Source organism: Epinephelus moara, chromosome 2 (assembly GCF_006386435.1).
Source record: "Epinephelus moara isolate mb chromosome 2, YSFRI_EMoa_1.0, whole genome shotgun sequence".
In the NCBI taxonomy this organism is placed as follows: Eukaryota; Metazoa; Chordata; class Actinopteri; order Perciformes; family Serranidae; genus Epinephelus; species Epinephelus moara.
In genome coordinates, this window is record NC_065507.1 from 19149944 (window position 1) to 19177054 (window position 27111).

A 27111-nucleotide genomic window follows, 5' to 3' on the forward strand; every position below is an offset into this window, starting at 1 on the left:
AGGGGCCGGTGCCACATGGGCCTCAAAGAAGCATCTGTCCTAAATTCAGAACTCTGTAAACACAAGTCTTAATTTTACTGTAAACTATGTCACCTTTAATACATTGTTTAATGGTGGAAAATCTCATGTGGGAAACATATTTATTAAGACAAAGCTTTCAATTCTGCATACATTTTTACAACATAAAAGCAAAACCCAGTGTCTGATGGAGCCATGAAATTATATTCATATTTTATTACAATATTAGAATTTGTACATATTGTCTTCTCCATCCACACTTCATTTATAAATTTATTACATAAATATACTCCAAAAAGTAGAATAACAAAAGACAAATTTAATATAAAACAAATTCAGAAACAAAAGTAATACCTGACTCTGGGACAGAAGCTCAAGGAATGTTCTTTTTATATAACAAAGGTCACACAACATGGCAGAGACATCCAATTTCCAAAATAACGTCTGGAACATAGAAACAATTAGCAAGAAAATCAAGTTCATCCAATAATTTTGTTCATTACTCTTGGCTTTGATAAGTTATATTCCTTATGTCAGTACAAAACAAAATTCACACTTTGAAAAGGAAAATCATAAAATTAAGTTTGTCATTGTTGGCTTTGGTTACAAGATAAACGTTAAGGTTAACACATCCAACATGTGGGTTCCCTTGAACCGAGGACATAATTATAACCAACCAAAACATTAAAAATAAAATCCACCTCTTGTCAACATATTTCCCCCAAACAATTAAGTAGCTACATATTTTCATTGCCCATAAATACCTTTACGATCACTAAACTGATCTGCAATCTGAGAAACCTTCACACAACACATGCAAAAATAAATACACTGCATGGCCTTTGATGCGACCCTTCCCTCGGACACTCACCTCATGCAAATCAAGGGTCTTGTCTTATCAAAGTCCGAAACATCTCTAACATGTAACAGGTGTCACCAGCTCTCACATGAGAACTGTTGGTGTTTTTTTTCATGAGATAAACTGACTTTGGGGGGATTCTCCAAATAATAACGACTCCTTTGTTATGTAAAAAGTTGGATTATTTTAAATGTTGATATGGCAATAAGCACTGCAGTGAGTTAAGACTGGCCAACACTGAGCGGAGCCACAAACATCCATGCTGTCAGGCAGCAGAGGTGGCAACTACTGTACGATAAACATGCAGACACTAGTAAAACAAAATTTAAATGAACCCTCGCATTAAAGGGGAACACCACATATATTCAGAATTCCCATATGTTATTTCAGTGGTCTAGGAAAGTTTAATCAATATTACGTGTTAAGTACGTCTAAGACTGTGATGTAATCAAGTATACAGGAGCTGCTCCACAGACATGAATAGGAGACTGATTTTGTGGACCCACAGAATGTTTGTTTACTTTTTTATAACAAGGTCTGAAACAGAGAATGTACCTATATAGACCGAAATATCTTGAGCACCTCATCCTGCTAACAACAACAACCATTACTTCTGGGTAGACAACTTGAAACTGATTTGAGTTGCAGAGCTCCAGTAAGACTTCAAATAAAAGCCTAGTCCCAATCAAACCCCCAGTCACTTTTACTAGCCTGTCGTGGCTACACAGTTTGACAAATAAAGGCCTGTCTCAATTAGAAGCCTGGTCTGGTTGCCATGTTTTATAAAACTTCTTTGCGTGTATAAAACCAGGTTGTTTGCTAGCTGCTGAAGCTAACGTTATTTAGCTACTTAGATCGTGCATACAAATATAAATGTTTAAACTTTTTTCAATATGAAGATGCTACATATCGCTAGCTTTGTAAGATTCTCTACAATTCAATCGTTCAGCTCAATTTACTGAAACCATGAGCACCAGAGAATAATTCTTTCAAATGTACCGGCCTGGTAAACAAGACAAGAGTGACGCAAATAAAGTGGTAACTTCTTCATAACTGATATGTTACAGAAACCAAAATTTTAACCAAGTAATATTCACACTGGTTTCCATCAACATCGACATATCTTTGCAGTGCAGCAGTTTTGTGTGATAGGAATTAAAAGTCTGTCTCATATAGAGGCCTGTTGAGTTCAGCAATTTAATAAAATAAAATAAAAAATATATAATAGCCCAGGCTACTAATTGAAGTTTTACGGTATGTGAAATCAGAAAACTTTTATATCTCTGTTGTCATTTTCAGCCCTAACTGTAATGTTTAAAGATATATAGTTTGACATGTTGGTCCGGCCTATCTGACGTTTCTGCTGTACTTATTTTATGTACTGTGTTTCTTTGCTAGCATCTTTCGTGGCACAGAAACTAAGCAATATGCTGCTGTGGACAGGGGCCACAGCAGCATATATTTTAGCCACCAAAAATATCAGTATCAGCTAAATGTATGCTAACTTTGGAATATTTTTACTGCTTTATCTTACACACTAACTGCACAGTAAGATTACTGTTTTAATGGAGTGTCTGTGAGATAATGGCTTCAGTTTGACGTCAGAAATGGCTGTCTGACAGCAAGTTCAAGCGGTAACAAGACTCTAAATATTGCGTACACCTTGACTGATATAGATTTTCTTTTAGGTGGCTAGAAGCTAACCAAGTGAGGCAGTGTTTGCTTAGTGCCGTTTGGTTTTATATATGTGGCACAATGGTTTTCTACCCCAAAGATAGGAAAACAGATATTGTGATTCAGTCTATACTATGCTCCCCCTGTCTTCTATAGCAGTGGTACCCAACTGGTGGGTTGCAGTCCAAAAGTGGGTCGCAGGTCCATTATGAATGGGCTGCAAGTGACTCACAAACGTGTTAAGTTTGTAAAAAACACACTTTGTTTTGAAGTACAGTGAATTTCTGGCACAGAGCTTTTATTTTGAAGTGCTGTTTCCTGCTGTAGAAAGAGTGACTAACGGGCAGCTACTTGACAGTGACAGCAAACTATGTATGATGCTGAATGTATTAAACTGTGTGGCCCTTGAACTAATGACTAAGGAGAAATCTGGACGCCGTAGCTCCCAATTCATTGTCTATAGAGCAGCTCCAGACTTTACACTTGATGACATCACAAATTTGAGTTATGTGTTTGGATTCTGGACAGAGTTGTTCATGTTTACCATTTTGGACTGTCTTAGACCACAGAAATAACATGTATGATTTTAAAAATGGGTGAAGTTCCCCTTTAAGATTAAACCAAATGAACCTGCAGTAACCTCAGCTGACAGGAAATCTATATAAAACAATCATCCGTACATGAAGTCAAGCAGTGTCGTTTAAATTAAAACCAGGAACACATACAATATGATAAACAGTAGAACAAAGGTTTATGAGTGTAATATAGAAAATTAAATTATTACAGTATGCATGTTGACCTATAGAGATAATAAAAATAAACACTTGCACCAGAAAAGTGTGCTTAAAAAAATCTGAGCAGGTCACCACATGTAAACCTCATATCAGACCTCATGTAAAAAATAAAACAACCCTGTGATCATGTGGCTACATAAAGTTCAGATATTTGGAGAAATCAGATTGCTGCGATTCCACCCTTCTTACCATGACAGCTCATTCAAACACATCTTTTTTTAATCAAAGTTACGACAGAACAGAAGACAGTAAAGTGGAGGGTCGAGTGTGTCGCAGCAGTGGTGCCATAATGTCAGAAAGGATAAAGGGAAGCTGCAAATGTCAGAACATCTTACCACCTCCGCGCAGGTCCCTGATCCAAGTGTAACGTGCTGTTGATGAGGTTGAGCGGTGGTTGGGTGGACACGTCGGGATGCCAATGTTCTAGAGAGGAGTAAAGGTTTCCTAGGTGGTGTTTCTTTATTTCAATTTTGTTTATCCCCGTTACAGAGATGCATGTACACGGTGCTGTCCTGTGTTAATAGCCGTCTTTCTGAGTGTGCATTTGATCCTGGATCCTCTGCAGCATCTCCTGCATCCGCCGCAACTGTGGGGAGAGATGAGATGAGCGTTAGTACCAGAGTTTACATGTCTACTGTTGCATTCATGGTGATGCAGCTGCTTTATACAAGCTGATTATTTACACATGACTGCACATACAACAAATCGATAACACTCGGGGATCAGTGAGTTTCTTTCTAGATCACGTGACCTGTGCTGAACAACTGCAGGGAACTGCTATCTGCATATAATGTAAGAGGATAAACGCAACAGACTCACGTGAGAAGCTGGACACATGAAATATTTTGCTTTTTTTGCTTGAATAACAACAAACAGTTTCCTATGAATCAATTAAATGACTGATCGTCGCAGCTCTATTATCATGTTTCACCACATTTTAATGTTGGTTACACTAGAATGTGGAGGCCCATGCACACCTTCAATAACTTATAGACAGGTGTGCATGAGGAAAATGTCCGTAGGTAAGAGAAGAGAATTCCTGCACACTGTCCTATTACTTGCAATGACGTTTATTTCAATACACATGCTCCTTTGACCTTCTTCAGGTCACTTCACCTGATGGAGCTCTAATGACTGAAACTAGTATTTCATTAAACTTCATTGCACGTCGGGGGAGAGGGGGGTTAAAAATGGACAACAGGCAAGTTGTTGTATTTTGGTATTCCACTCTGAATGTATTAAAGTTGTTATGCTGTTGAAAACAAGCAAAAAAAAAAAAAAAAAAAAAATTGCAAGTAACAGGAGTGTGTGTGGGAATTCTCTTCTCTTGCCAAAGATGGTTAAACAAAAACAAAAATAAAACCAACTGAGGAGAAATGATGTCTTTATTTAGTGAACTAAATAGATTTACTGGAGAAGGGGAAAGAAACGGGGAGGATAACGTCTTATTATTATTATTATTATTCACCATGAACAGATGATAACCGATTACAATGAACACCATGTACAGTTATGTATGTCTGCTCAGTGACTGGACTGTGAAGAATTTAAATATTAGCAGCCTAAAAGGAATTATATTTACTCTAACAATGCCAGAAAACAATTTATATCATATTTCATGCTAATTTGATTTAGCCCTTGAATACAATTGCAGGGGAATTAAAATCATTGTTGAATTCTAACATTATTAATACTTTGTGTAGGTGTTTGCACCACTCTGACAGTGTAAAACCTGCCATGGAGCAGGTTTTTACCAACGCAGGGTTAAAAGCAGCGACTGAAGTGGGATTATGAAACATTTTCCTGCCCACAGTTCAAAGGTCCAAAGGACTTGTGAGGAGAGGGAATCAGGGTTTGAATGCAGAATCATACAAATTCATGTTTTTGAGGCTACTCATCGTCAGCTTCAGAAAACATGTGCTTCAAAGAAAGCGTGTGGACAAACAGAATCTGTGAGCTAACGACACTCAGAGGGCTTCATCGGGCATTTCTCTGAGATGTAAATGTGTCTCTGCGTTGGACTGAGGGTCTGAGTGCTCATGGTGGGCAGGAGTGTGTTGGGATTCGTGATCGTGTTGGTGGTGCGAGTCCGGCGGTTGGTCGGCGTGCCGTACCTCCTCGTCTTTCTCTCGGATGAGCTTTTCTGTCTCGGCGTCTGACACTCCGGGCACGGCGGGGATGGGGAAGTCTGTGCCGCTCTCCCTGGTTAGTTTACTGCAGAGAAGTTCATCAGTTAATGTTTAAAGATTGTTTTGGGAAAAATGATCACAGTCTTTGTATCACAAATTGTGAGACTAAAATGCTTTGTGTATGTGGACCTGACATGTCACTGCTAATGGTAGAAACTGAGTGATTTAACTGCATTACACGTGGCTCTAAGGATCTATAAAAGACCCATCACATGAAAACTTTTAGGCAGCAGACAAACATATTGTGTTTCTGTCAGACTATGGCAATATAAAACCACCCTGACATGAATGTCTTAGCTGAAACTATCAAAGCAGACACCTGGTAAAGGCCAGAGCTGCGGCTGATCTTCAGTGTTGCAAGTAAACTCATCCCAATCATCATAACAAGCTCAAAAACTGTCATCTGCACCGCACAATATGTGAGGTGATGCACTGAAAAATACCTAAATTCAAAGGATTTAAACCTGAATGTCTTACTAGTGAATAAAGGGTGTGGTGAGTGAGAGCTCTGAGGAAAAAAAACAAATGTTTAAATTATTTTCAACTGATTTCTCTTCAAAAATTTGGTCTTTAAATGTCTATGTTTTCTAAATTTCTTATCTCTTGACATTACAATGTCTAATAGTACTTCTACGCTTCAGGTCTACCTGCTTGCTTCAGTGTTAGCATACTTGCGGTTGCGTTCCTTCACAACCATGCGGGTCATGCTCTGGATGCAGTGGGCTCTGTAGTTCTCGTAGTGAGTCTCCCGGGTCACGTCCTTCAGGTCTTGCATATGTGTGCGAACGAGCATGTTCCTCAGCTTCACGAAGTCACAGTGTGCAGAGTTCTCCACTGCAAACCAGAGTGTGAGGATCAGTTTCACCAGTACATTTAGCATTTGTCAAAAAACAGCTGATTCATGAACTGAACTGAATCATGTAGGCAATGGATCAATGAGAACATACACAACTTTTACTGTATGCAAGTCAATACAACATGTACGCAGCATCTTTAAAGACTTGTTTTACATTCTTTAACTGTAGGGTAACTTATTTTCAACCTGGACCATATTTTCCAATGTTTTTGTGTTTAAGTGACTAATGGGAACAACACTTTTTGAAGTTGGTCAAGTATTGAGTGAGAGGGCTGCAGCTGGCAGCAGAGACACAGGCTGCAATGTAACCACTCAGGGTATTTGTGAAGCATCAATGTACGCCCACTGTAAGTACTTGTTTTGCCACTGACAGGCTCAGATTGTTACTCCAAGTGTCTGACAACATTATGGAAAGGATCCCTTCAGAGGTCGACCTTATTGTTTAAGTGTAAGATCATTTTTGTTTAACCATAAACAGCCCCAAAATCGCTATCGCCAAACCAACCATGCCTAACTGGGTGAAATAAAGGTTTATTTCAACCAAATCAGAGTTGGTGATTGTTGGAACCAAAGACTGTATATAAAGAAGGATGACACGTCTCCATTTCCGCTACCATGTTGCACTGGTGACGCCATTTCGAGCCAGAGTGCACAGTTGGTTCGTTTTGTTGTTAACTGCTACATATGATATGCTGTTAAAAGGGTAGGTGTTATGAGCTGTAGCTTTAGCCTACACCTTTTTCGGACTGCAGACGTGCCCAGGTTATGTTAAATTACCTTATTGTAATGTTTGCACTGTACCATTTAACTATATGCCATTTTCTGTGAGAGGCTGTGGCTTTATTTACATGAATTTGTAGATTAATACATGATGTTCTTATTTCTATTTGCAGACTGAAATAAATTCTAAATTCTGATTCTAAGTAGCAATCTCTTCTGGTATTGAGTTGCCTCCAATACACAGCTGTCAGTCATGACATAAATCTCCCCTTTTTGACATCAAATTACCTGTTATGACCAAACTTATCAACATACACAAGTGTCATATGAACTACTAAAATGACAGAAACCATTTTTGGGGGTGTTTTGGCATGACAGCTTTAGGGAGTTGGCATGTCCTCTCATACTTTGGCTGGAACTGTGGATTTTGTTTCCATCAACTCTGAATAAAGTGTGTTTTATGATGATAAAATTACTGTTTATTTAAATGGACTCTGGTGAGTTTGACAATAGTGAATTTAGGTCTGTTTCTACTTAAACAAATCTTACTCTTTACACTTACTCTCAATCAAAAGGTCTATCTCTGTTGGGACACTTTCCATAAAGTTGTCAAAAACAAGCACTTTTAATTGACATAAACTGACGGTGCAATATTGCCCCGAGAGATTACACTGAAGCTTGTTTCCCGGCTGCAGCAGTCTCGCTCAATACTGGACCTATTTCAAAAATAGCTGTCTCCATTAGTCACACTCAGACACAAGAACATGGGAAAATACCAAAATACCAAAGTCACTCTTTAACTCGTGATGAAGTTGGAGAACACGCCTACCCTCTACGATGCCCCAGGGGTACAGACGGCCTCGCACCCTCTTCCCTTTGGCCTCCACCACCGTGTTGCTGCCGATCACTGCAAAGGGAATGCTTTCCTTGTTGGGAGAACAGAAAAGGACCATAAATTATAACAAGGTGTCAAAGATATGTGTTAGTGGAGGGTGTGGATGAGTTAAGGTGTGACCAGTGAGTGGTGCAGTGCAGATGTGTTAATTATGTTGCTATCTTTCCACATTTGCCTCCTCAGTGCCGTGATTCCTTTCTTTCTCAATTCTGCTTACGCTCATCTAAAGCTACCCTCCATACTTTTATTAAATGAATCATAACTTCTCATTCATTGTTCCAGTTCTCCCATTTTCATTCCCATTAGTCACGTATCTGCTGCAGTTAACGCAGTGCACTTATCAGTGGCTACTCAAGGACAGAAGCAAAGAGATATATAATGGCACACTAACTGTGTCCTCGCTGCCAGCTTATGATGCCAGCAGAGCAGAAAATGGTTGAGTCATCAAGAGAGTGGTTAGTTTTGGACCGACTGCCAAGGCCTTGTGTTATATGGGCTGTACATTCATTTTACATCACTACACTTTGTTAATTGGAAAATCTTCTTTCATGTGATCAGGACAAAAAAGTGTATGAAACTTTAAATTCTTCTAAAAATAATAATTAAACGTATGATGATATATTTGCTATTTGTGCCGTGAATTCTTGACAATTGAATGATCCATGTGAGCATCCAGTTTTGCACATGACAACAAAAGTGTAGCGCTGCAGCCTGCAAACGCCAAACTGTAAGAAAGAAACTGGAAAGAAGGAGCAGAAAGAAAAGACACCAGGCGGCTCGGCCTCTTACCTTCAGCTGAAGGTCCTGCTGCTTAAAGTCCTCATCTTCATCTGAGTCACAGTCGGGGAACTGGTATATTTTGATACCGTACTGCTCAATCTCCTCTCGGATCTGCAGCCAAACAGATGACGGAGAAATAGCATGTATGTAATCACAGTCCCATTTAGGAGCTGAAACACGTGAACATATCAACAGTTTATTGACGGAGATGAGCCTTGCCTTGATTTTCTTTTTCTTGACCTCACTGGGGGTGAGTGTGTCTGCTTTGGCCAAGATGGGGACGATGTTAACCTTCTCGTGAAGAGCTTTCATAAATTCCACGTCCAAAGGCCGGAGGCTACAAGACACAGGAAACATCCATGCACGTTAACTACACTGAGATACAATTAGGCAAAGGACGAAATAAAAAATTCACGTCAATATTTATCCTGGCCAGAATAACTGCGATTCACAATGTTATCCCGATAATCATTATAATATGCTTTAAAATCTTTGAATGGCACTAAAACATATTGGAATCACCATAATTCATATTTCTGTTACATTGGTTAGTTTTGGTTTCACGTTGCAATTATGCAGCGCACTAATTAACTCTACATGTCATGCCTATGTCCTGTTGTCATCACCTCCGTTAGCTGTGTTTTCCGATACTTGCAATTGATTGGTTTGTAGACTTTGCTCTGCTATCCTCTGGTATCCTCTCAGAAAATTACTGAAAAGTGTCTAAATTTTTGTGAGCTTTTCTTTCCAGTTGTCTCTTGATAAAACTGTCAGACCAAATGTCAATTAAACATTTGTTTTCCTTCTCTACCCATGTGCCTCCTCAGCTCATTTTATTTTGCCAGTTGATTCTCTGTTTTCCTGTTCTGACAATAGCCATCAAGAACTTCCTGGAATTGGTCTGAAAGTCTTAACCATCAAAAAAACATGTCTATAACCAAATCTTTTTGTTGGACCAATCACACAATCTTAAAAAGCCAGGCTTTTCAACATGAAATGGCATTATATCTTGTGATATGAAATATGCCGATGTTTGTTTCAGATCTTTTTTGAGGTTGTTATGTATGCAGCCTGTTTGTGCAGTCTCTTTTATTGTTGGTTGCCCAGCAGCCACAAAAAGCAGCCTGTCAACCACCAGGCTGCTTTAAGAAATGGGAATTTAAGGCCGAGTCCAATGTCAGGCCATCAAAGCCCTCTTTGGTGCAGCTGAACAGGCAAGCCGGTGGCTATGAATTAAGAGGAGAGGCATCACTTGGGCCCTGAGCTGCCACCAACAACAGCAGGGTTAAGGGGAGTGAAAGCAGAGGAGTCCTCTGAAGGTGTCGTGGGCCTACCATCGAAACACCAGTGAAGGAGGGTACCCACCTGATGACCACGATGATTACCCTCCTTAAGCTCCCACGCCCTCCCCAAGCATGTCTCCAACTCTAACTAAGTATGTGCAACACCAATTGACTAGTTAAACTCCATCTTGATTAAAGTTAGGTACATTTTTCTCCTGTTAGTTTCTTCTTCATTCCCCCCTCATCAAAATGAGGGAGTAGGGGGAGGCAGAGTGTACAGCCCAGTCCGCTGGGTGAGAGTTCAGTCCCCACAGACGTCTCTCCTTGGCTCTGCCTTCCCTATGCTCCTTCTTACTTTTCTATCTACCCTTTGCTCTTTCCTACTTTTCTATCCATGTAACCCTTTGGCTCCCACTCTGACCCCCAGACGGCACTCTCACTTCCACTCATAGTTTCAAGTGTGTGCATCAGGGATTGTAACATCTAGTCCTAAACTGAACTTTGATTGCTGCTGGACAAAATATTCATGACACTCAAAACTCTGCAGCTCGCCTATTAACCACAACCAAGAGGAGAGAGCACATCAGCTCAGTTTCAGATGCTCTGCACTCGATCCTGCAACACTTAGGAACTGTTTTTAGGGTCCTCCTCCTTATATACAGGACAAAGCCTAAATTGGTTTAAACCAGGCTACATTGCTAACTCCCTTGTTAACTATTTGCCTTCAAGAACACTGCGATCATCTGCTGCTGGTTTATCGGAGGTTCACAGCAACAGCCAAAAGAAAATCAGGGATGTGGCTGTTGCTAGTTACGCTCCAAAGCTATGGAACACACTACCTATAGATATCAGTAAAGCCAGTACGCTAAATATTTTATAAAGAAAGCTAAAAATGTATCACTTCATCTACCAGTAAACCTGTTTTTAGCCTGACTGTAGTTGTTTGTTGGCAGCCTGAAGACACCGATTTAAATGTAAGACCTAAGACGAAGTCACTGGTCAGTCAGCTGCGGCAGAGGTTTGCTCTCCAAGTGACCTCTTGGTGTCTGATGAGTCATGTCTGAAGCTCATCACCAGAGGGAGCAGTTCCTCCATCTCTGTGACTTATAAAATGTACTGCAGCATTACTTGAGGTCTACAGCATGTTTGTTCTTTAATGAGCGCAGTGATGTGGAACGGTACATGTGCACAACTGCAGCAAAAAGCACCACATCAGCACAAACAATTGATTAGAGAGAGAGCTCTGCACTAGATGTAAATTCACCTGAAGGCAGCCGAGAACTGCTTTAACTCCGGGCAAGAGCCTCCTGTATTAACAATTTATGGGGCTGAATGTGCTGAAAGTAAATACTGGAGCGCTAGACATTTGTGATAAATCTCAATTACTCAGGTGGTTGTGTGTGTGCAGGGAAAAGCTGTGTATGAGCATGCAGAAATGTTGTGATATACTACGCCATTTAGGGAAAGTAAAGGCAGTCACAGGTTGGATGCAAATGTTAGCAGACATCACATACTGCAGGAAAAACTGGTAAATATTCTCCATAATTAGTGGTGATAAAAGAAAGAAAGAAGGTTAACTAATCCCTAAGAGAGCACTGAGAATCTGTCATACCCATGGCCAAAGGGTGAGATGAAATAGAGGCAGCAGTGTACACGGTTGTCCTGGATGTTCTTGCGGTTGAGGCCACTCTCGTCCCTGAAGTACTGCTCAAACTGCTGGTCGATGTAGTCAGCCACTGACTTCCAGCTAGAGCAGAAACACAAGGGGACATTCAGTCTCTGAGGCAACAGACGAAGTACGGCACAAGACTTTTATAACACAGCAGAACTAAAATTAAGTTATCCAGCTGTGATCTGTGAATGGAGTCATTTTGGAGTTTCAGGAAGGAATACTTTGCCTGTTTTCAACCGGCTTTGTATCATAACAATGTGGGCAGTATGTGTAAATGAACTGTGGTAAACTTCTCTCCATCTTACCAGTGCCCAGATCTCCCTGCTTATCTCCCACCTCAAATGCATCACCCACCAGGTCTGAGTTGGTTGTAGGGCTGTTGCTCAAACTACGGACTGTCCTTCTGTATTTTTTGTATGCTCACCACTTCAAACTATAAAACTAGGCAGTGCTGATCAAATATAAACCAAGATTCTGTTACCGTATTACCTATTTCTCACCTAAAATGTCTTCAGAAACATATTTTAGTGCACCGTTTACCTGTAATATGAGAATATGTGAACAGGAAGTGGGCACCATACTATTATCTATATTGTAAAAACTGAGATCAAATGATAAAACTAAGCTGCGCTGATCAAATATGAACCAAGATTTGGTTACTGTGTTACCCTTTTCTTGCCTCAAATATTTTCAGAGACATATTTTAACTTTTTAACTGTAATTCAAGATTGTTAGTTACCAGCTGGCCGCCATATTGTTTCCTGTGTCAAAACGGTCAAGCTTGCATTATGGGTGCGTTCTGAATCACATACTTTTTCTATTTACTTATAGTAGGTACTGCCACTGCCCTTAAAAAGTCCGTACTGATGCATGCAGTATGCACACAATCGGGACATACTACTGTCTCATAACATTACGGCCTGAACATTGACCATCTTACGCAAATATCTGTTACCATGGAGATATAACAAGCAAGCTCACTAGAAGCAGAGGTCAACCTGGAGAGCTGGAGTGGGTCAGAGTAGCCAGAAGAGCATGCTGGCTTGCATACTGCAAAATTGGATCGGATGCAGGAGAACATCCTGGCATTTGACATACTATGTACTAAGACATACTAAATCATTCCCTGGCATACTATATAGTATGGTAGTATGGGGATTGGAGCGCACAGTATGTCATTTACCAGTGGGAGCGTTTATCGGTTTGGTGCAGCATAGTGCCCACACAACCCTTTTTCTCTGTCCTCTGGTCATATAGCACCTTTTTCAAAAGTATTTGTGTCTTTCTACTGAATAGAGCTGCATGTAATGACCCTCTTTCTAGCAGTGAAATACGTCTTTAATCAAAGATGTTTGACATGTACCATTCAGTGTTGTTTACAGCATCCCCAAACCCAGGGGTGTCCACGATGGTGAGCTTCAGTTTGACACCTTTCTCTTCTATATCCACTGTGTGTTTGGTGATTTCTACTGTTTGTGTGATTCGCTCTGGGGAAAGGACACAGACAGACCACTGTTCTTAAAATCAGCCGTGGCATATTGAAGGACAAATGTTTATAAAAGAAAACAGACAAACAAAACAAACTCTGAGGCGTCCTCACCTTCAGCATTGAGCAGCTTCCTATCTTTGTAAAGATCTGTGAGAAAGAGGCTGTTGACCAGGGTGGACTTTCCCAGGCCAGACTCGCCTTCAAACAAAGAGCAACAAAGATAAAAAAAGGGCGAGGTTTAAGACTTTATGATTGGCAGTCTCTTCAAAGTAAGAGGTGGGCTTAGGATCGAATGTCTGCTAATGTCCAAACAAGGATTTACCTGCTACCATGAGCGTGAAGTCAAATCCCTTCTTCACTGACTTGCGGTGCACCTGGTTTGGCAGTGTCGCAAAACCCACGTATTCCTTGTCCTGGTCCTAAAAAAATAAACAGAAAGATTAAATAATACATCAGGGAAGCACACATTACCCAAAAATAATCAACATTGTTATCAGTCCATGTTAAAATCACATCAACTTTCTGACAAAGGTTTGACACCTAAATAAAGTCAACAACACAAGACAAGTGAAAAGCACTGCTACCATCACAGAGCCCAAATCACAACCTGATCCACCAAAATTCAACCTATTTCTAATCACACAAAGCAACACATTGGACTTCTATACATCCCATGAACTGCATTCATCGGTCTGAAGATGAACACATGACAGCACACAGCAGCATCGCCCTGACAGCAGAGCTAAACCACACAGATGGTGCTCATCCTCTCTGTCGTCCCTCCCTGTGTTACCTCATTATTGCTGTATGGGTCAAACCGACCCCAGGGACTCCTGGGCCTGGTGGGACTGACAGGGCACGGCAAGTCAAACTCCACACTTCTGCTCTGCGGTAAACTGGGCTCTGAACCTGAATCCGACTGCGCCCTGCCCGCCACGGGAGGACGCAAATATGACGGGGTGTGGGGGCGGTCTTCGCCCTCAGCTCCCCTGTCTGCTTCATGAGGCTCAGGGTCGTGGGGGTGGGGGTGGTGCTTGTGGTCATGGTCATGGTGGTGGTGGTGGTGGCTGTGCCCTCCTTGGTGGTGAGGGTCTTGCATAATGTTCTCCACCTCTGAGTCGTCTGAATGGCTTGAGTGCTAGAGAGGGACGCCACAGTTCAAGGGGGTGGATGAGGCGGTGCAGAGGAATGGGTGGAAAGAAAATAGAAGGCGGAGGCAAAGATGGGTAGAGTAAAGGTCAGGTGTTGATGTGGAGGGGGAGGAGATCCAGAGGGTGGGAAATGCACACATTTAGAAACGGTCGCAGTATTTTCTGGTGATGAAAACTATGCAACAGAGGCAACATTTAGTGGATAATTCAGCTGGTCATCACTTTCTATCATCATTAACGAGGATGGATTGGATATTAGAGATGAACAATAATACCAGCCATATATCTCAGGGGATCTGTGTGTGATTTCATTACTATAAAACTAACACTGGATGAGCTGTAATACTTGGGCATACTTTTAGCTGTACATTCCTGGAAGCAGAGACAGGTTTTCCTACATTACGGATTATAAATTTCCTGACCACTTCATAAATTTTGCAGAGCTAATGTGAAGCAAAAGGCATCTTTATGGTTGTTATAAGAGGTCAAGGACAACTCATGGCTTTAGGGGCACATACATTTATTCTTCACTCTTGGATTGCCAGTTGCACTATCACAAAGCTAAAAACAAAGTGGGGCTTTTCTTTGTAACAGGATACACAGCAGAAGTGTAGGCTGCTGTACATTCTGGACTCCAGTTACCACAAACTAAAGTCTCCCTGCTCCGCAAGCACAAAGATAAATAATGTAGTGGCTCTCAGAAAGCAATGAGGCCATTTAAATCCAGCTGTAAGCCCATACTGTGACTCTGCACTTGTGTCATGTTTATGCACTATGCATTAGCTGAGGGGTAAAAGTAGTGTGGGCTGCTGGTACAGGACGATGCAACTTTTGGTCTGTATGAAAAAAACCTATTTATATTATTGCTTCTTCTTGATGCTAACCAGGCAGGGTTTTTTTAATCTAATGTTGGTCGCATTAAAAAAACTTACATAAATTATTTGAGGTTTGAGAAAAATTTTGCCCAAATGTTCATTGTAACATAAAACGTGACTTTTTTAGTCCAGTAAAAAGTTAGATGATCTACTTCAAATAGGGCTGTCAAAATACCGCATTCATTTCAATTAATTAATCACTGAAAAAATAAAACGTTGTTAAAAATAACGTTGACTAATTGCGCTCTGTGGTGCCCTTTGACCTCGTGTGTCATTGAAGGCCAAGGTGGCTTTGTCACATGATGGAGGCAGATGAGACGACGCTGCTTGGCCCCGTGAATGGAACATTTACATTTAAAAAAACGCCCAGATGGAAGTGTTGATAGGAACACTTGTCTCTGTGGCGTCTGAAAGCTTGAAATATCACCTCAACGCAAAGTATTTATCGGCAAACCTGGAGGCCCAAGCTAAAACAGCCTCTGATGCTGTGATACTAGCGCTAGCAGCCAGCCTCATCAAGCCAAACTTGACCAGGTGTTCAGACGCAAAATGAGTAAGTCTACCTGTGACCGACTTAGAAAATGGATTGAAATGGACTGCATTTTTATGCCTTAAAAGAAATTATTTGAGACATTTTCATTTGGATCAAGGCCTTATTTTTTTTACATTAATGATGTCAATGCCTTCTCAGACTTTTTAAGGATCTGCGGGAACCCTGATCAGGTAAAGTTAAATGGATCAAATCAGTCAAAGACTTCCACTAGAAGGGGAGAAGGAAGTTCAGGGGGGTTTGGGTGGTGTAAGTGGTACCTGTTCATCATTATGCTCCCTGCTGTGATTAGGGGAGGAAGGGCAGGAGTCCTGCTCGTCTGACGAAGAGTGAGCCTCATGGTCACTGTCCTCCATTGCAACTGGGGCTACAGTGCACTCTGCAATCTCCAACCAGAAGGGAGCACACATGTGGAGAGGTTTATGGGGGTAAAGAACAGTGAGGGTGATGTCGGGAGAGGAAGGAGCAAAGAGTTCGCCATGAGGGAATTAGGTGCACGAGGTTCAAGAGCCGGGAGCGATATGACAAAAGGAGTGAATGTGTTCAGGCAACAAAGATGAAGACAAGTGGGAGGATGAAAAAAAAAAAAAAATCAAATGATTAAATAAAGCCAATGTAACGACATCTGAAACAACAACATACCATTTACCACAGGAAATGGTATGATTGCAGAGCAGATACCAGCAAGCAGAGAGATGACTGAGCGATGCATAATGGAATTCTGAGGGCGGTTGTTTCCACAGTCTTCCAGTACAAAGCTGGTCCAATCTGGCCTCTTGCCATTACAATGCTGCCTAATGTTATTAGTTCTTGTGATATCGCTCTGCTCAGTGTTTCAGGCACCAACGAAAATGCACCGCTCCAGCTAATGTCAGCAGTGCCAGCAGATACGATTATCTGCCAGCCGCAGTTACATAATGCAGGGAGTCACTGAATGTTTGATGAACAGCAAAGTAAAATACACAGAGTCACGTTTCTACCCAAAGATTTCATTCATGTTTACAGTAGTGATGGGCGGACTGATCCTTTTTACAGTTTCCATTTGTTCAAGTTGACACGTGTAGATGTATCAAACCTGTCAAGTTCCTCTATGACACTCTGTTAAAGTACATGTAAGTTCGACAGCTAGTGCTGCCTGCCACACAAAACCTCTCTTCAATGCATTACCAGCCATCATGTATAAGTTTACATAAAGATTAAATATCCATTTTGATTCACTGATTCAGTTCCCACTTGTATGTGGGTCAGTACGCTTTTAAAGAAATGTCACTGACCAACTTTGAAGGGCAAGTAGCAGACATCCCAGTTATCTCCACAGCCTTGTGCTGCATTCATGTGCAGTTGGAATAATCTGAAAAATGAGTTCCTCATATTTCATGACTCATCTATTTCCTTATACATACAACACATCATCTTTGTTGCGTCCATTTTGTTTCCACATGACAGGTTAAAGCACCAAAGTTGGAAAAAACAACTACCTAAGAAGCATGTGAATGCTCTGTGCCTTGGCTGGTGGAGGTCTCAACTCGAGTCTGATGTAATCTTTCCTCGCTTGTACAGTCAATGCCTGCACTACATTGCAACGTTATAAATTCGTTTTCACCCATCACTAGTTTAGCGTCACTCTGGATTCATCGCCATTTGCTTTATTCCCTCACACGTTAAGAGCCCCACTGTAGCGTCCTTCAAATTTAAAGTAAAACATTCGATTGACAAATGATCTTAAGTTTGATATCCCTCCATTACTGTTCAACCAAAGTTAAAAAAGCTTGTCATGTAATCCTCTAAAATCTTCTCTGTCACCTCTGCATGCTTTACGTCCTCCATCCATGGCCTACAGTTTTAATTATGCTGGGATCCAGAGCTTTAGGGCAGAGGAGAAATTGATAGTTTCACAGTTTAGGAAATCAGTGACCTGCTTTCCTGTGCCACAATCAAAGCGCAGAGATCAATGTCCAACATGGTGGATCCTGTGACCCACATAGAAGAGACGTTCGATTGCAAAGCTTTGACAGCTTCGGAGCAGAAAAACTAAAAAACTTTATCACTCAGTTCACTACTTTTTGCTTGATGTTGGTGTAAAAAGTGAGCTGATTGTCTTCACCAATATTACATGTAATCACTTGCTAACATCACAACTGCAGGGTAAACAGGAACAACATTAAAACACAATCGCTGCCTTCTTTAGTAAAGTGGATCATACAAGCTGCATCACAAACTCACCCCGACCCCTCCGTCTACACAGAGCCTCACCTCCTCTCTTGCAGTGCCTCACCTGTGGTACCTTTTACCAGCTCGTAAACTCTCTTCTTTCTGCCCCTGTGTACACTGCTCTTCATGCCCACTCCAGCAAGCAGCAGGAAGCAGAGACTGGAGGCTCCAGCATTTATACGCCTCCATCCCAGAGGACACAGCGCCCTTCAGCCCCATCGAGCTGCTCAGTGCCCCGGGGAACTGATCATCAACATTGACGAGCCACGCGCAACCGTTCACAGGCGACACACCAAGTACATGCTCTAATGCTGAACCTACCGACAACTTGTAGCAGTAGAGCTGTTTATCAGACATTTCTCAACACAGGCAGAAAATTAATGCTATTCAGACCTCCTCCTACTTCTCCATGGCTAATATGAGCCATTAGCTATGACTGCTTCAGACACACTCCGACATACGAATACACTGATGGCTCAGTATTAAAGGCAGAGTTATAACAAACCCGTATAGTGAGTGCCAACTGTAAGACAAGCAAGTTGAGCAGCTTGTATATCAGTTACTCACTCCATGTTATGTTTAATTTGTCAGGAATAGAATAAGTCTTAATTGTCCACCATGGCTGGAAATTTGTCTTCGGCTCAACACAAAAGACAACAATGTAAAAAGCAGACAAAGTCAATAAGTCAAGTCATTACAAAACAGTTACTACATCACATCAGCTCATTGTCTGCCTGTGGTTTAAAACTCATCAGCCACTTTATTGAGTTAAGGATACTAATGGCACTTGGGATGAAGGACATATGAAATACATTTTTAGTTTGCAAGAGGGACTCTACAGCGCCTCCTGGAGATCAAGAGCTCAAGCTGGCTAAAGAGAGGGTGGCAGCTATCTGCTAAGATACTCCTCGCTTTCTTCCTCGTCCTCTCTGTAAAGAGTTGGGTCAAGGGCTTTTGTGGCTTGCCAAGTACTTTACTTGCCATAGTTACAATGTCAGAAAGTTTATTCTTAGATGTACGGGTAAGATCACCACCTTCAGATCTTGATTTGTGCAAAATAATAAATGCTTTAGTCTTTGTTAATACAACTTTGACTACTTAGCTTGCTAAGTAGGTAGACTACGCTGTTACGTAAGCTTGCCAATAGGGTACAATATTGTTTGCTAACACAGAGTATGGATAATCTAATTTTTCCATTGCAAATATGTGTGATTAACACCTTTCCCTCCGTCTTTACAGCCTTACCATACCTTTCTTTTTTATTTTTGCAAGATTGCAAGATTTTTGCGCTCATGTTGATCCAGGACCACTCTGTCATGTTGACCCTGAATAATTTGTTTGTTGATCAGGGACCATCATTGCCACGTGGATTCTGGATAGTATGTTTATGTCGACATCAAGATAGCAGTGATGGTTCTGGATCAACATAAGCAAGTCTATTCGAGATCAACATGGCAATGATGGTCCAAGATCAGCGTAAACAAGTTATCTAGAATGAACATGGGAATGATGTTCCTGGATCAGCCGGATGAAGATGATGAAGATGGTCCTGGGTCAACAAAAAATGATCCCAGATCGCACATGTTTTAAATGGGCTACGGTAAGCTTAAACGTAAGCATAGCCTGCCTGGTTAGCAAACTAACTTGCTAATATTGTCATCTATTGGCAAGTTTAGTCCTTAGCGTAGCCTTCCTCACTAACCCTGATGATGATGTCAGAGTGCTGTTGTCATTGGTTGATTGCAATGCTGGTCCAGGAATGCAATGTGGCATGTCGATCCAGGAGCATGTCCCACTTGGCACAATCATGTCGTGCTCAGGTGAGGCCATTCAAAGACTATTGCAGTCATCTCCTCTCTACATCTATGGACAATTTTCTCTTACGCACCTGTCTACAAGTTATGACGGTGTGCATGAGCTTCCACATTCTAGTTTGCAAAGACTGAGCATATGACATGATAAATGCGACTTGGATTATATACAAGCTGTGTATGAGTGTGTAAACAGATAAACAGATTCTGACATAGTTCTGCTGTTGCTGAACGAGGCCCCCTTTCACTTGCACAAATTCAACGTAACAGGGTGTGTAATTGATATACAATGGATTCAAATCATATTTTGGGTGAAGTATCCCTTTAAAGCCCCATCATAATCAGAAATGATATATTAAACATAACCTTCTAAGCTAATGAGCTCTCTAATTAAGCCAATAAATGGATTAATTAGAAACTATTTATATACCAACGTACTTGTCTTCATGTACCACATTAAGCATTAAGGAGGCTTCTTCATTCATATGCAAATGTATGCAGCAAGTTGCTCCAAAAAGTGACTCTCGACTCTACGGGGTGTTTGTCTTTACGAGACACACAGCACCATGATGACAAAATGTCTGGGATGATTAATGTTTAACAGCCTCACCACATATCATACTTTGCCAGTCCCTGAACATTTTTCCTTCATTTTTTACGCACACATTATAAATTTAAAACGTACATGTATGTGTCTACACTTTTCATTAAATTTAAAACTCTAACCACTTTCTGTCGATGGCATTCCTGAAAGCTGACCCTACCTTTTGAGCTGGCTCACGCTGCTTTCTTCTCTAAGCCGCACATACTATCTGGTTACACTGTCTTCAAATCCAAGCGATGAGGCATTACTGTGTGCAGGTAGGAGACTCACTTTCCACTAAGCACTCTAAAGTCAAAACTGGAACACGGTGAAACCTTTTCCTCTCCCGCTGAACCAGCCAGGTTATTAGTCCATGATGTTATTAGTCTTGATATTTAAGTCTTTGGAAAAACAACACAGTTACAGCTGAAAAGGGTTCGAGGCATTCGAGAAGGGAAGGAATTTCATTGTTAGTGGAATATTTCTTTTTTCATAGAAGTCTGCCCAGGTGGCCAAAAACACAACAATTTTCTCGTGAGCTCTACATTATATTTGATATCATGAAATCTCTTGGATCTCCCAAGAGAGACAATGAACAAGAAGATAAACACAGTTGAAGAACAAAAGTGTTTGTTGTGTTGAGTTTATTGATGACATCATGCTTTCCAATCACAGCTACTTTGTGTTCCTGGCACACAGCTGTGTGAAGAAGGAAAAGCTGAGGAGTTGATGTTTGTATTAACGTTCCCTGCTTCAGGAAAAGGGATACGGGAGAATCATTACGCTTCAGTAATCTCAGAAGTTTAACTGAGGAGAGAGATTTGATCAGACTTTTCACTGTGTGCGCTTTTTCCACATGCAAACATTTCCACTAGTCCAGAACTTTATTAAGCCATCTGAGTTTCTCCTGTCACACAGAAGCAGCAGCACTCGATTCCTTTGCTTGAAGTTAATCCCACTGAATTGCTCTTTTGCGTCACTCTCTGGACTCCAGTTTTCCACAGATCCAACACAACGCAGGTGGAAGTCTGACTGTTCAGGGTCTTGTGCTGTAACTCCTCAAATCAACCAGAAATGACACTGAAACATTACATATTAGTTAAGCATCAAATGTAGAACGTCCTAAAATCATTCAAAGTCCAGCATGTGGCAAGACAGAGGCTCTGATAATTGCTTCAGATTGAATTGCTTCAAAGAGTATCGGGTCCCTTTCGTCAGCTATACGGTCAAATCTAAGAAATCTTGGGGTTATTTTTGATCAGGCCATGCATTTTGATCATCATGTTAAATCACTGACCCAAACCTCTGTTAAATTCAGCTAAGAAGCATTGCAAAGCTCAGGTCTGTCCTGAGCTAGAGATGATTATCCATGCTTTCTTTCTTCTTTACTTATCTAAACAAATCTTCTCTGAACCGTCTTCAAATAATCCAGAACGCTTAACCAGGTCCAACAGGTCAAGCCACTTCAATCCCATTCTAGTTTCTTTAACCTGGCTTCCCATCAAGTTCAGGATTCACTTTAAGATACTCGTTCTCACATGTAGAGCCGCCCACGGTAAGACACCTGAATACATCAGTGATCTCTTCCATCCATACACCAATCAGCCAAAACATTAAAACCACTGACAGGTGAAGTGAATAACATGGATCATCTTGTTACAATGCAATGTTCTGCTGGGAAACCATGGGTCCTAGAATTCATGTGGATGCTACTTGACCTCCAAATACCCAAGATCCCAACCTGATCGTACCTTTGAGGGATACCCCCGATCCACGGTGGGCGCTCCTTGGACCGGACTTAGCTCTGACCTGTTAAGGCATGGACACAGGACCTCTGGAGGGTGTCCCTTGGTGTCTGGCATCAGGGCATTACCATCAGATCTTTTGAGTCTTGTGGGTTGTGAGCTGGGATACCAGCATGTCCCAAAGATGTCTGATCAGATGGGGATCTGTGAATTTGGAGGGCAGGTTGACACCTTGAGCTCTTTGTCACGTTCCACAGACCACTCCGAGCAGTTTTTGTGGTGTGGCATGGCGCGTTGTCCTGTTGGGGTCCACAGCTACTGAGGAGTGCTGTTGCCATGACGGTGGATGCCTGGTCTGCAAAGGCGTTTAGGTGGGTGGAGCATGTCAGGTGGAAACCACATGAATGTCAGAACCCAGGGATCCCCACAGAACATTGTACTGTAACGAGATGATCAATGTTGTTCACTTCACCTGTCAGTGGTTTTAATGTTTTTGCTGATTGGTGTATATTGTCAGTAGGTCCCTTTGGCCATCAGAACAGGACCTACTGTCTGTCCCCAACTCCAGAGTGAAAACAAAAGGTGATCCTGCCTTTGAAGTGGCTCCAACACTATGGAACTCTATTCGATTAGTTTTACGGTCTGCGGTCTCTTTAGACACATCTGAAGACCCATCTCTTCAAAATGGTCTTTGTTCCACCCTACATTGTCCAGTGCTTGTTTCCTGGTATGTCTCTGTTTGATGCCTCAGTGGCCTGTATTTGCTCTATGATTTACTTTCTTTTTGTTGCTTTGTTTTATTTGTCTGCCTTTGTTTTTACGGATTGCGTGTTTTATTGTTTGATTGCTTGATTGTATTTTGTGAAGCACTTTGTGAATTTAATTTTTGTGAAAGTTGCTAAATTCTATTATTATTATTATTATATTATTATTATTATTATTATTATTATTATTATTATGTGTTTCGTGACAACTGTGTGTTTCTGTTACCATTCTGATATGCAGGCATTTCCTATATAACAGCCTGTTCAAACTGAAAAGCATATCTACTTCCAGATCACAGCCAACAGAGAACCAAAGTCAGGCTATCGTGTGTGTAGCAGATAAATCAATATATGAAACACATGACTGACTGTTGATACAAACATCAAAACATTGATGCAGCTCTAGTACCACAAAAAAGCTATACCATACATGGCCATTATTCCTTTCAAAATACAACAACAAGGTTGGTGGATTAAAAGTTTGAAAAGAGAGCCAACAAACCAGACTTCGACCTCTTTTAAAACAAAAAACTGTGGCCTTACTTTGTCTCAGATCTACAGAAATGTCCTCTCATCCTAATTCTGTGATATTAATTACATGACGTGACTTCTATAAGTAGAGTAAAAGCAAGTTGGCTCTGACATAAATTTCACACATTTTCATTAAGCGGCCACTCAGAGTCTCCCACCGGAACGAGTCACAGCTGAGACCTGATCCAATTACAATTTCCATAACTGGCCGAACTGACATTTCAGTTCCTCTAGAGGGATACTTCATCGTGACTAATAAGCAACCTTTATCGGCAATGATGCCATGCAGAGTTTGTTAATGATGAAACCAAATAAATAAGCCTGAGACCAGGTGAGACCTCAGTGTGGCTGGTTCTGGTCCAGAGTGGCATAAAGTGGCTGAGGCCCTGGAGTGACACACGTGACTGGAAATGTCTCAGACAGGCTAGAAACACAAAAGCAGAACCACTTTGTGACAAATAAGCTGTCGTATACAGTTGGACAAGTCCACTTAAAGACTTCCTCACATTACTTAAAACATTTTCAACACAGCCAAATAAATGAGACATAATGGAAATGAAACAAAGGTATGTGGAAAGGAACGTTACGCCTTAAGTAATGACAACATATTTTACTCTGTGAACAGCTGCTTATTTGGCATTTCCTGCAATTCTGATAAAACTGCACTTGTGGTGTGCAGATGCCTCTTAACAGACTCACATGCTGAACTTGTGCACAATTCAAGATCGCCGCTCTGGAGGAGATGCTGGCCTTCATTATCCTGTTCGTCATGTGACTCGAATAAAGTGGGGCTAAAGCAGAAATTTGACCACAGAGCGTATTATTGCATATACAGTCCAGCACCAAGGGATCCAATACTTTTAATGAACTTTAATAAGCAGTCTGAGGGGGAAATGGCGGGTTGCCGCACAACTACAGAAACAAATGCTACCCCTTTTCAGTCAAAGCTTATCAAGGAGACCATTGTAAGTAGCCTCTTGAGTATGTCAGAGAGATATGGGATATGTTTTACGGTGGGGCTGAAGCCCATGCAGTCCCTGAGAAACAATTGAAGGACATGAAACCCAACTCAACACAAACAAGTTGTGTGGTTGACTCTGCTGCTTTGTTACTGTTGGATCGTGGTAGTGGGTTTGGCTGCCACAGTGCTGATGGATGATGATTTGTTGCATGAAACACAGCTCTCAGGGGAAAGCCCACTTCAAATGTTCCCTGTATGACATGGGAAATGCAATCAGAAGCTGCCAGAAGTCATAAAGAAACTATACAGCGTGTTGTTATTGACCTATGATGAAAGCCGATTTCAGCTTGGGAGGAAATGCAGTCGACAGAGTCGTTCATAACCCAGCTACAATAATTACTATGCTATTATTCAATGAATGCTAAATCATTTTTGCTTGGCAGGCTTTGCCGCTGTTGGCAGGAATGCACATTAACTGTACGCTGGCTTGCAATTATGAATCTATCTACACTCTAATCTCAAACTCCTGTTGAATCTTAGACATTTTTCAAGAAAAATCATGAATATAAATGTGGCTATTCACACCCGAAACAACGCTCTGTGTTTATTCCTCTTAAAAAAGTGAATGTTGTGGAATGCACAGGCTGAATACCAGTGAGGTTCCCCTTGTGGCAAGGCCAGTAGCAGGTGGTGAAGTGAGCCATGTGCGCTCTGTGTGAATACTGTGGTTGTTTGGATAGTTATAGCAGGTCTCTGTGTGAAGCTGGCCCAGTACAGAGAGAGAGAGAGAGAGAGAGAGAGAGAGAGAGAGAGAGAGAGAGAGAGAGAGAGAGAGAGAGAGAGAGAGAGAGAGAGAGAGAGAGAGNGAGAGAGAGAGAGAGAGAGAGAGAGAGAGAGAGAGAGAGAGAGAGAGAGAGAGAGAGAGAGAGACAGAAATAGTCCCTCTTCACCACACACACTCCCACAGCCATAGAGCTGATGCAAATTTCCACGTGACCAAAACTCCACATATCCAACGCAACAGAAAACACAAGACTTAAAGTTTCTCTGTGCTTTATAATTTAAGCCAGAGGAAGATTAAAAAAAGATGGCAGTGCACTAAAGCCACGTGCATCACCGCCCCAAATGTATTCCTGTCAGTCTTCCACCATCAGAGGCTATGATACTCACCACACTCTCAATGCATTAAGCTGTCACACCTGATCAATACATGCGTGCTTTAACATCTTCGAGGTAGACAGCAGGGAAAACTCCATTGTGTTCAGCCATGTGGAAAACAGATAGTCCTCTCTGTAGCTTAGCAGAAAATTGTCATTACTTACACGCTCATATTTGAGCACAAAGCCTGGTCACATGCATTCATGTGGACGCTCCAGCTCATGAGGATTCTCTGACACATGTATACTGTATACACACAGGGGAAACCTGCAGCCACAGACGACTATGTTGGATGGTTACAAAGAAAAAAACAAAGCCACAAAGAGATGCACTTAATTGCAGGGTCAACTAGAAGGAAAGCACTGAGCACATACCTCTGTGTCACTGTTTGCTTCTGAATTTGCTGCCATATTCTCCCTCCAGAGCCAGTATTCCTTTAGTTTCACCAGACAGCCAGGGAAGAGAAAGAAGCCAGTGAAAAGGCCTTTGAAAAGCTCCTCAGACTGAGTGTCACTTCTTTAGTTTCAGGGCACCCCACGTTACATAAGCACACCTATTTTCCCTGCCTCACCAATCAGATGGCATCCAGTTTTCTTTCCCGACTCCCCCCAACCCCACTCACTTGGACTGGAAACGTCTTTCTTAAAAACAGGTACACCTTCGATCCCCGCCACTCTGCATCTGGAGTATTTCAAAAGCTCCACCCTGCTCTCATGTTTGGGCCAATCTGCAGCTGATATGCAGATGAGCTGCAGCTGAAGTGACGGCAGATCGCGTCTGCGGAGACGTCCCGACTTCAGAGGAGGTGATGCTCTGCGGGGAGCTCGACAACATCTGCCTTGCCGCCTTGCTTCAAGCCTGTCGTGCCCTCAATCTTAAAGCCACACATGTGGGATCACAACAGATAGATGATCACAGACACAATCTGACACTGGCACATGTGCATGAATGAATAGTGTAGATAAATTAACCACAACTGGAATAACAATAAAGAATAATCAAAAGTATGTGGTCTGAGCATCAGAGGAACACAACAGCAGACTGCACAGGACTTCTTACAATGGCCGTCACATCCAGCCCAGACCTCCCAGCTGGCAGTGCCAGGGCCAGAGTGGTACAAGAGGAATCAGTGTGTGTGTGTCCATGGTGGGGAGGAGAGGTGACTTGTGGCCTACATGCTACAAATAATCTTTTTATCTAATACACTCTCTCTTTCTCTCTCTCTCTCACACACACACACACACACACACACACACTTAAGTGGGCCACAGCACAAAGCTTTTCCATTAATCTCGATGGATCTCTGTGCTTTGTAAGTCTTATAATACTCACTCATTCTTAAGGAATTAGGAGTCTGTGATTAAGTTATTGCTCTGGCTCCAGTACAGAAGTGAATGAGCTCAATGAGTCGCTGCTATTTAGTGTATGACTTGTAAAAAGAGACGTTTAAGAGACTGTGACTGTCCCAGTGACTGACACCAGCCCGACACTGTCTAAACCACAGAGATCTGGTTTGAACAGCTCAGCTTGTGTCTGCAATTT

General features: G+C 41.6%; 1 protein-coding gene across 7 annotated transcripts; it reads right to left on the bottom strand.

Moving 5' to 3' along the window:
- septin4b (septin 4b) lies at positions 1 to 26206 on the bottom strand. Of its 7 annotated transcripts, none has more exons than XM_050062541.1 (13): positions 25944 to 26206; positions 16066 to 16191; positions 14023 to 14367; positions 13552 to 13648; positions 13341 to 13427; positions 13104 to 13227; positions 11681 to 11815; positions 9005 to 9122; positions 8795 to 8896; positions 7940 to 8036; positions 6182 to 6368; positions 5460 to 5559; positions 1 to 3931 (listed from the first exon to the last, which is right to left on the bottom strand). In XM_050062541.1, exons 1-13 carry the CDS (start codon positions 25977 to 25979, stop codon positions 3863 to 3865), a joined length of 1623 nt encoding a protein of 540 aa, XP_049918498.1. In that variant the 5' UTR covers positions 25980 to 26206; the 3' UTR covers positions 1 to 3862. The 7 variants fall into 7 exon arrangements, with proteins under 7 accessions (XP_049918498.1, XP_049918490.1, XP_049918515.1 ...); XM_050062533.1 differs by lacking the exon at positions 25944 to 26206 and adding an exon at positions 18081 to 18157 and having other exon boundaries at positions 16066 to 16184; XM_050062558.1 differs by lacking the exon at positions 25944 to 26206 and adding an exon at positions 18059 to 18177 and having other exon boundaries at positions 2 to 3931.
- Between the last annotated feature and the right edge of the window lie 905 nt (positions 26207 to 27111).

Excerpts from the sequence above, each read along its gene's own strand:
- septin4b (XM_050062533.1), bottom strand. The coding sequence starts at position 18,144 with ATGAAGAGCAGTGTACACAGGGGCAGAAAGAAGAGAGTTTACGAGCTG. Across the intron at positions 16,185-18,080 it reads GCTGGTAAAAGGTACCACAG|AGTGCACTGTAGCCCCAGTT; the intron begins GTGAGGCACTGC and ends TGGAGATTGCAG. Across the intron at positions 8,897-9,004 it reads TCAAGAAAAAGAAAATCAAG|ATCCGAGAGGAGATTGAGCA; the intron begins GCAAGGCTCATC and ends GTTTGGCTGCAG.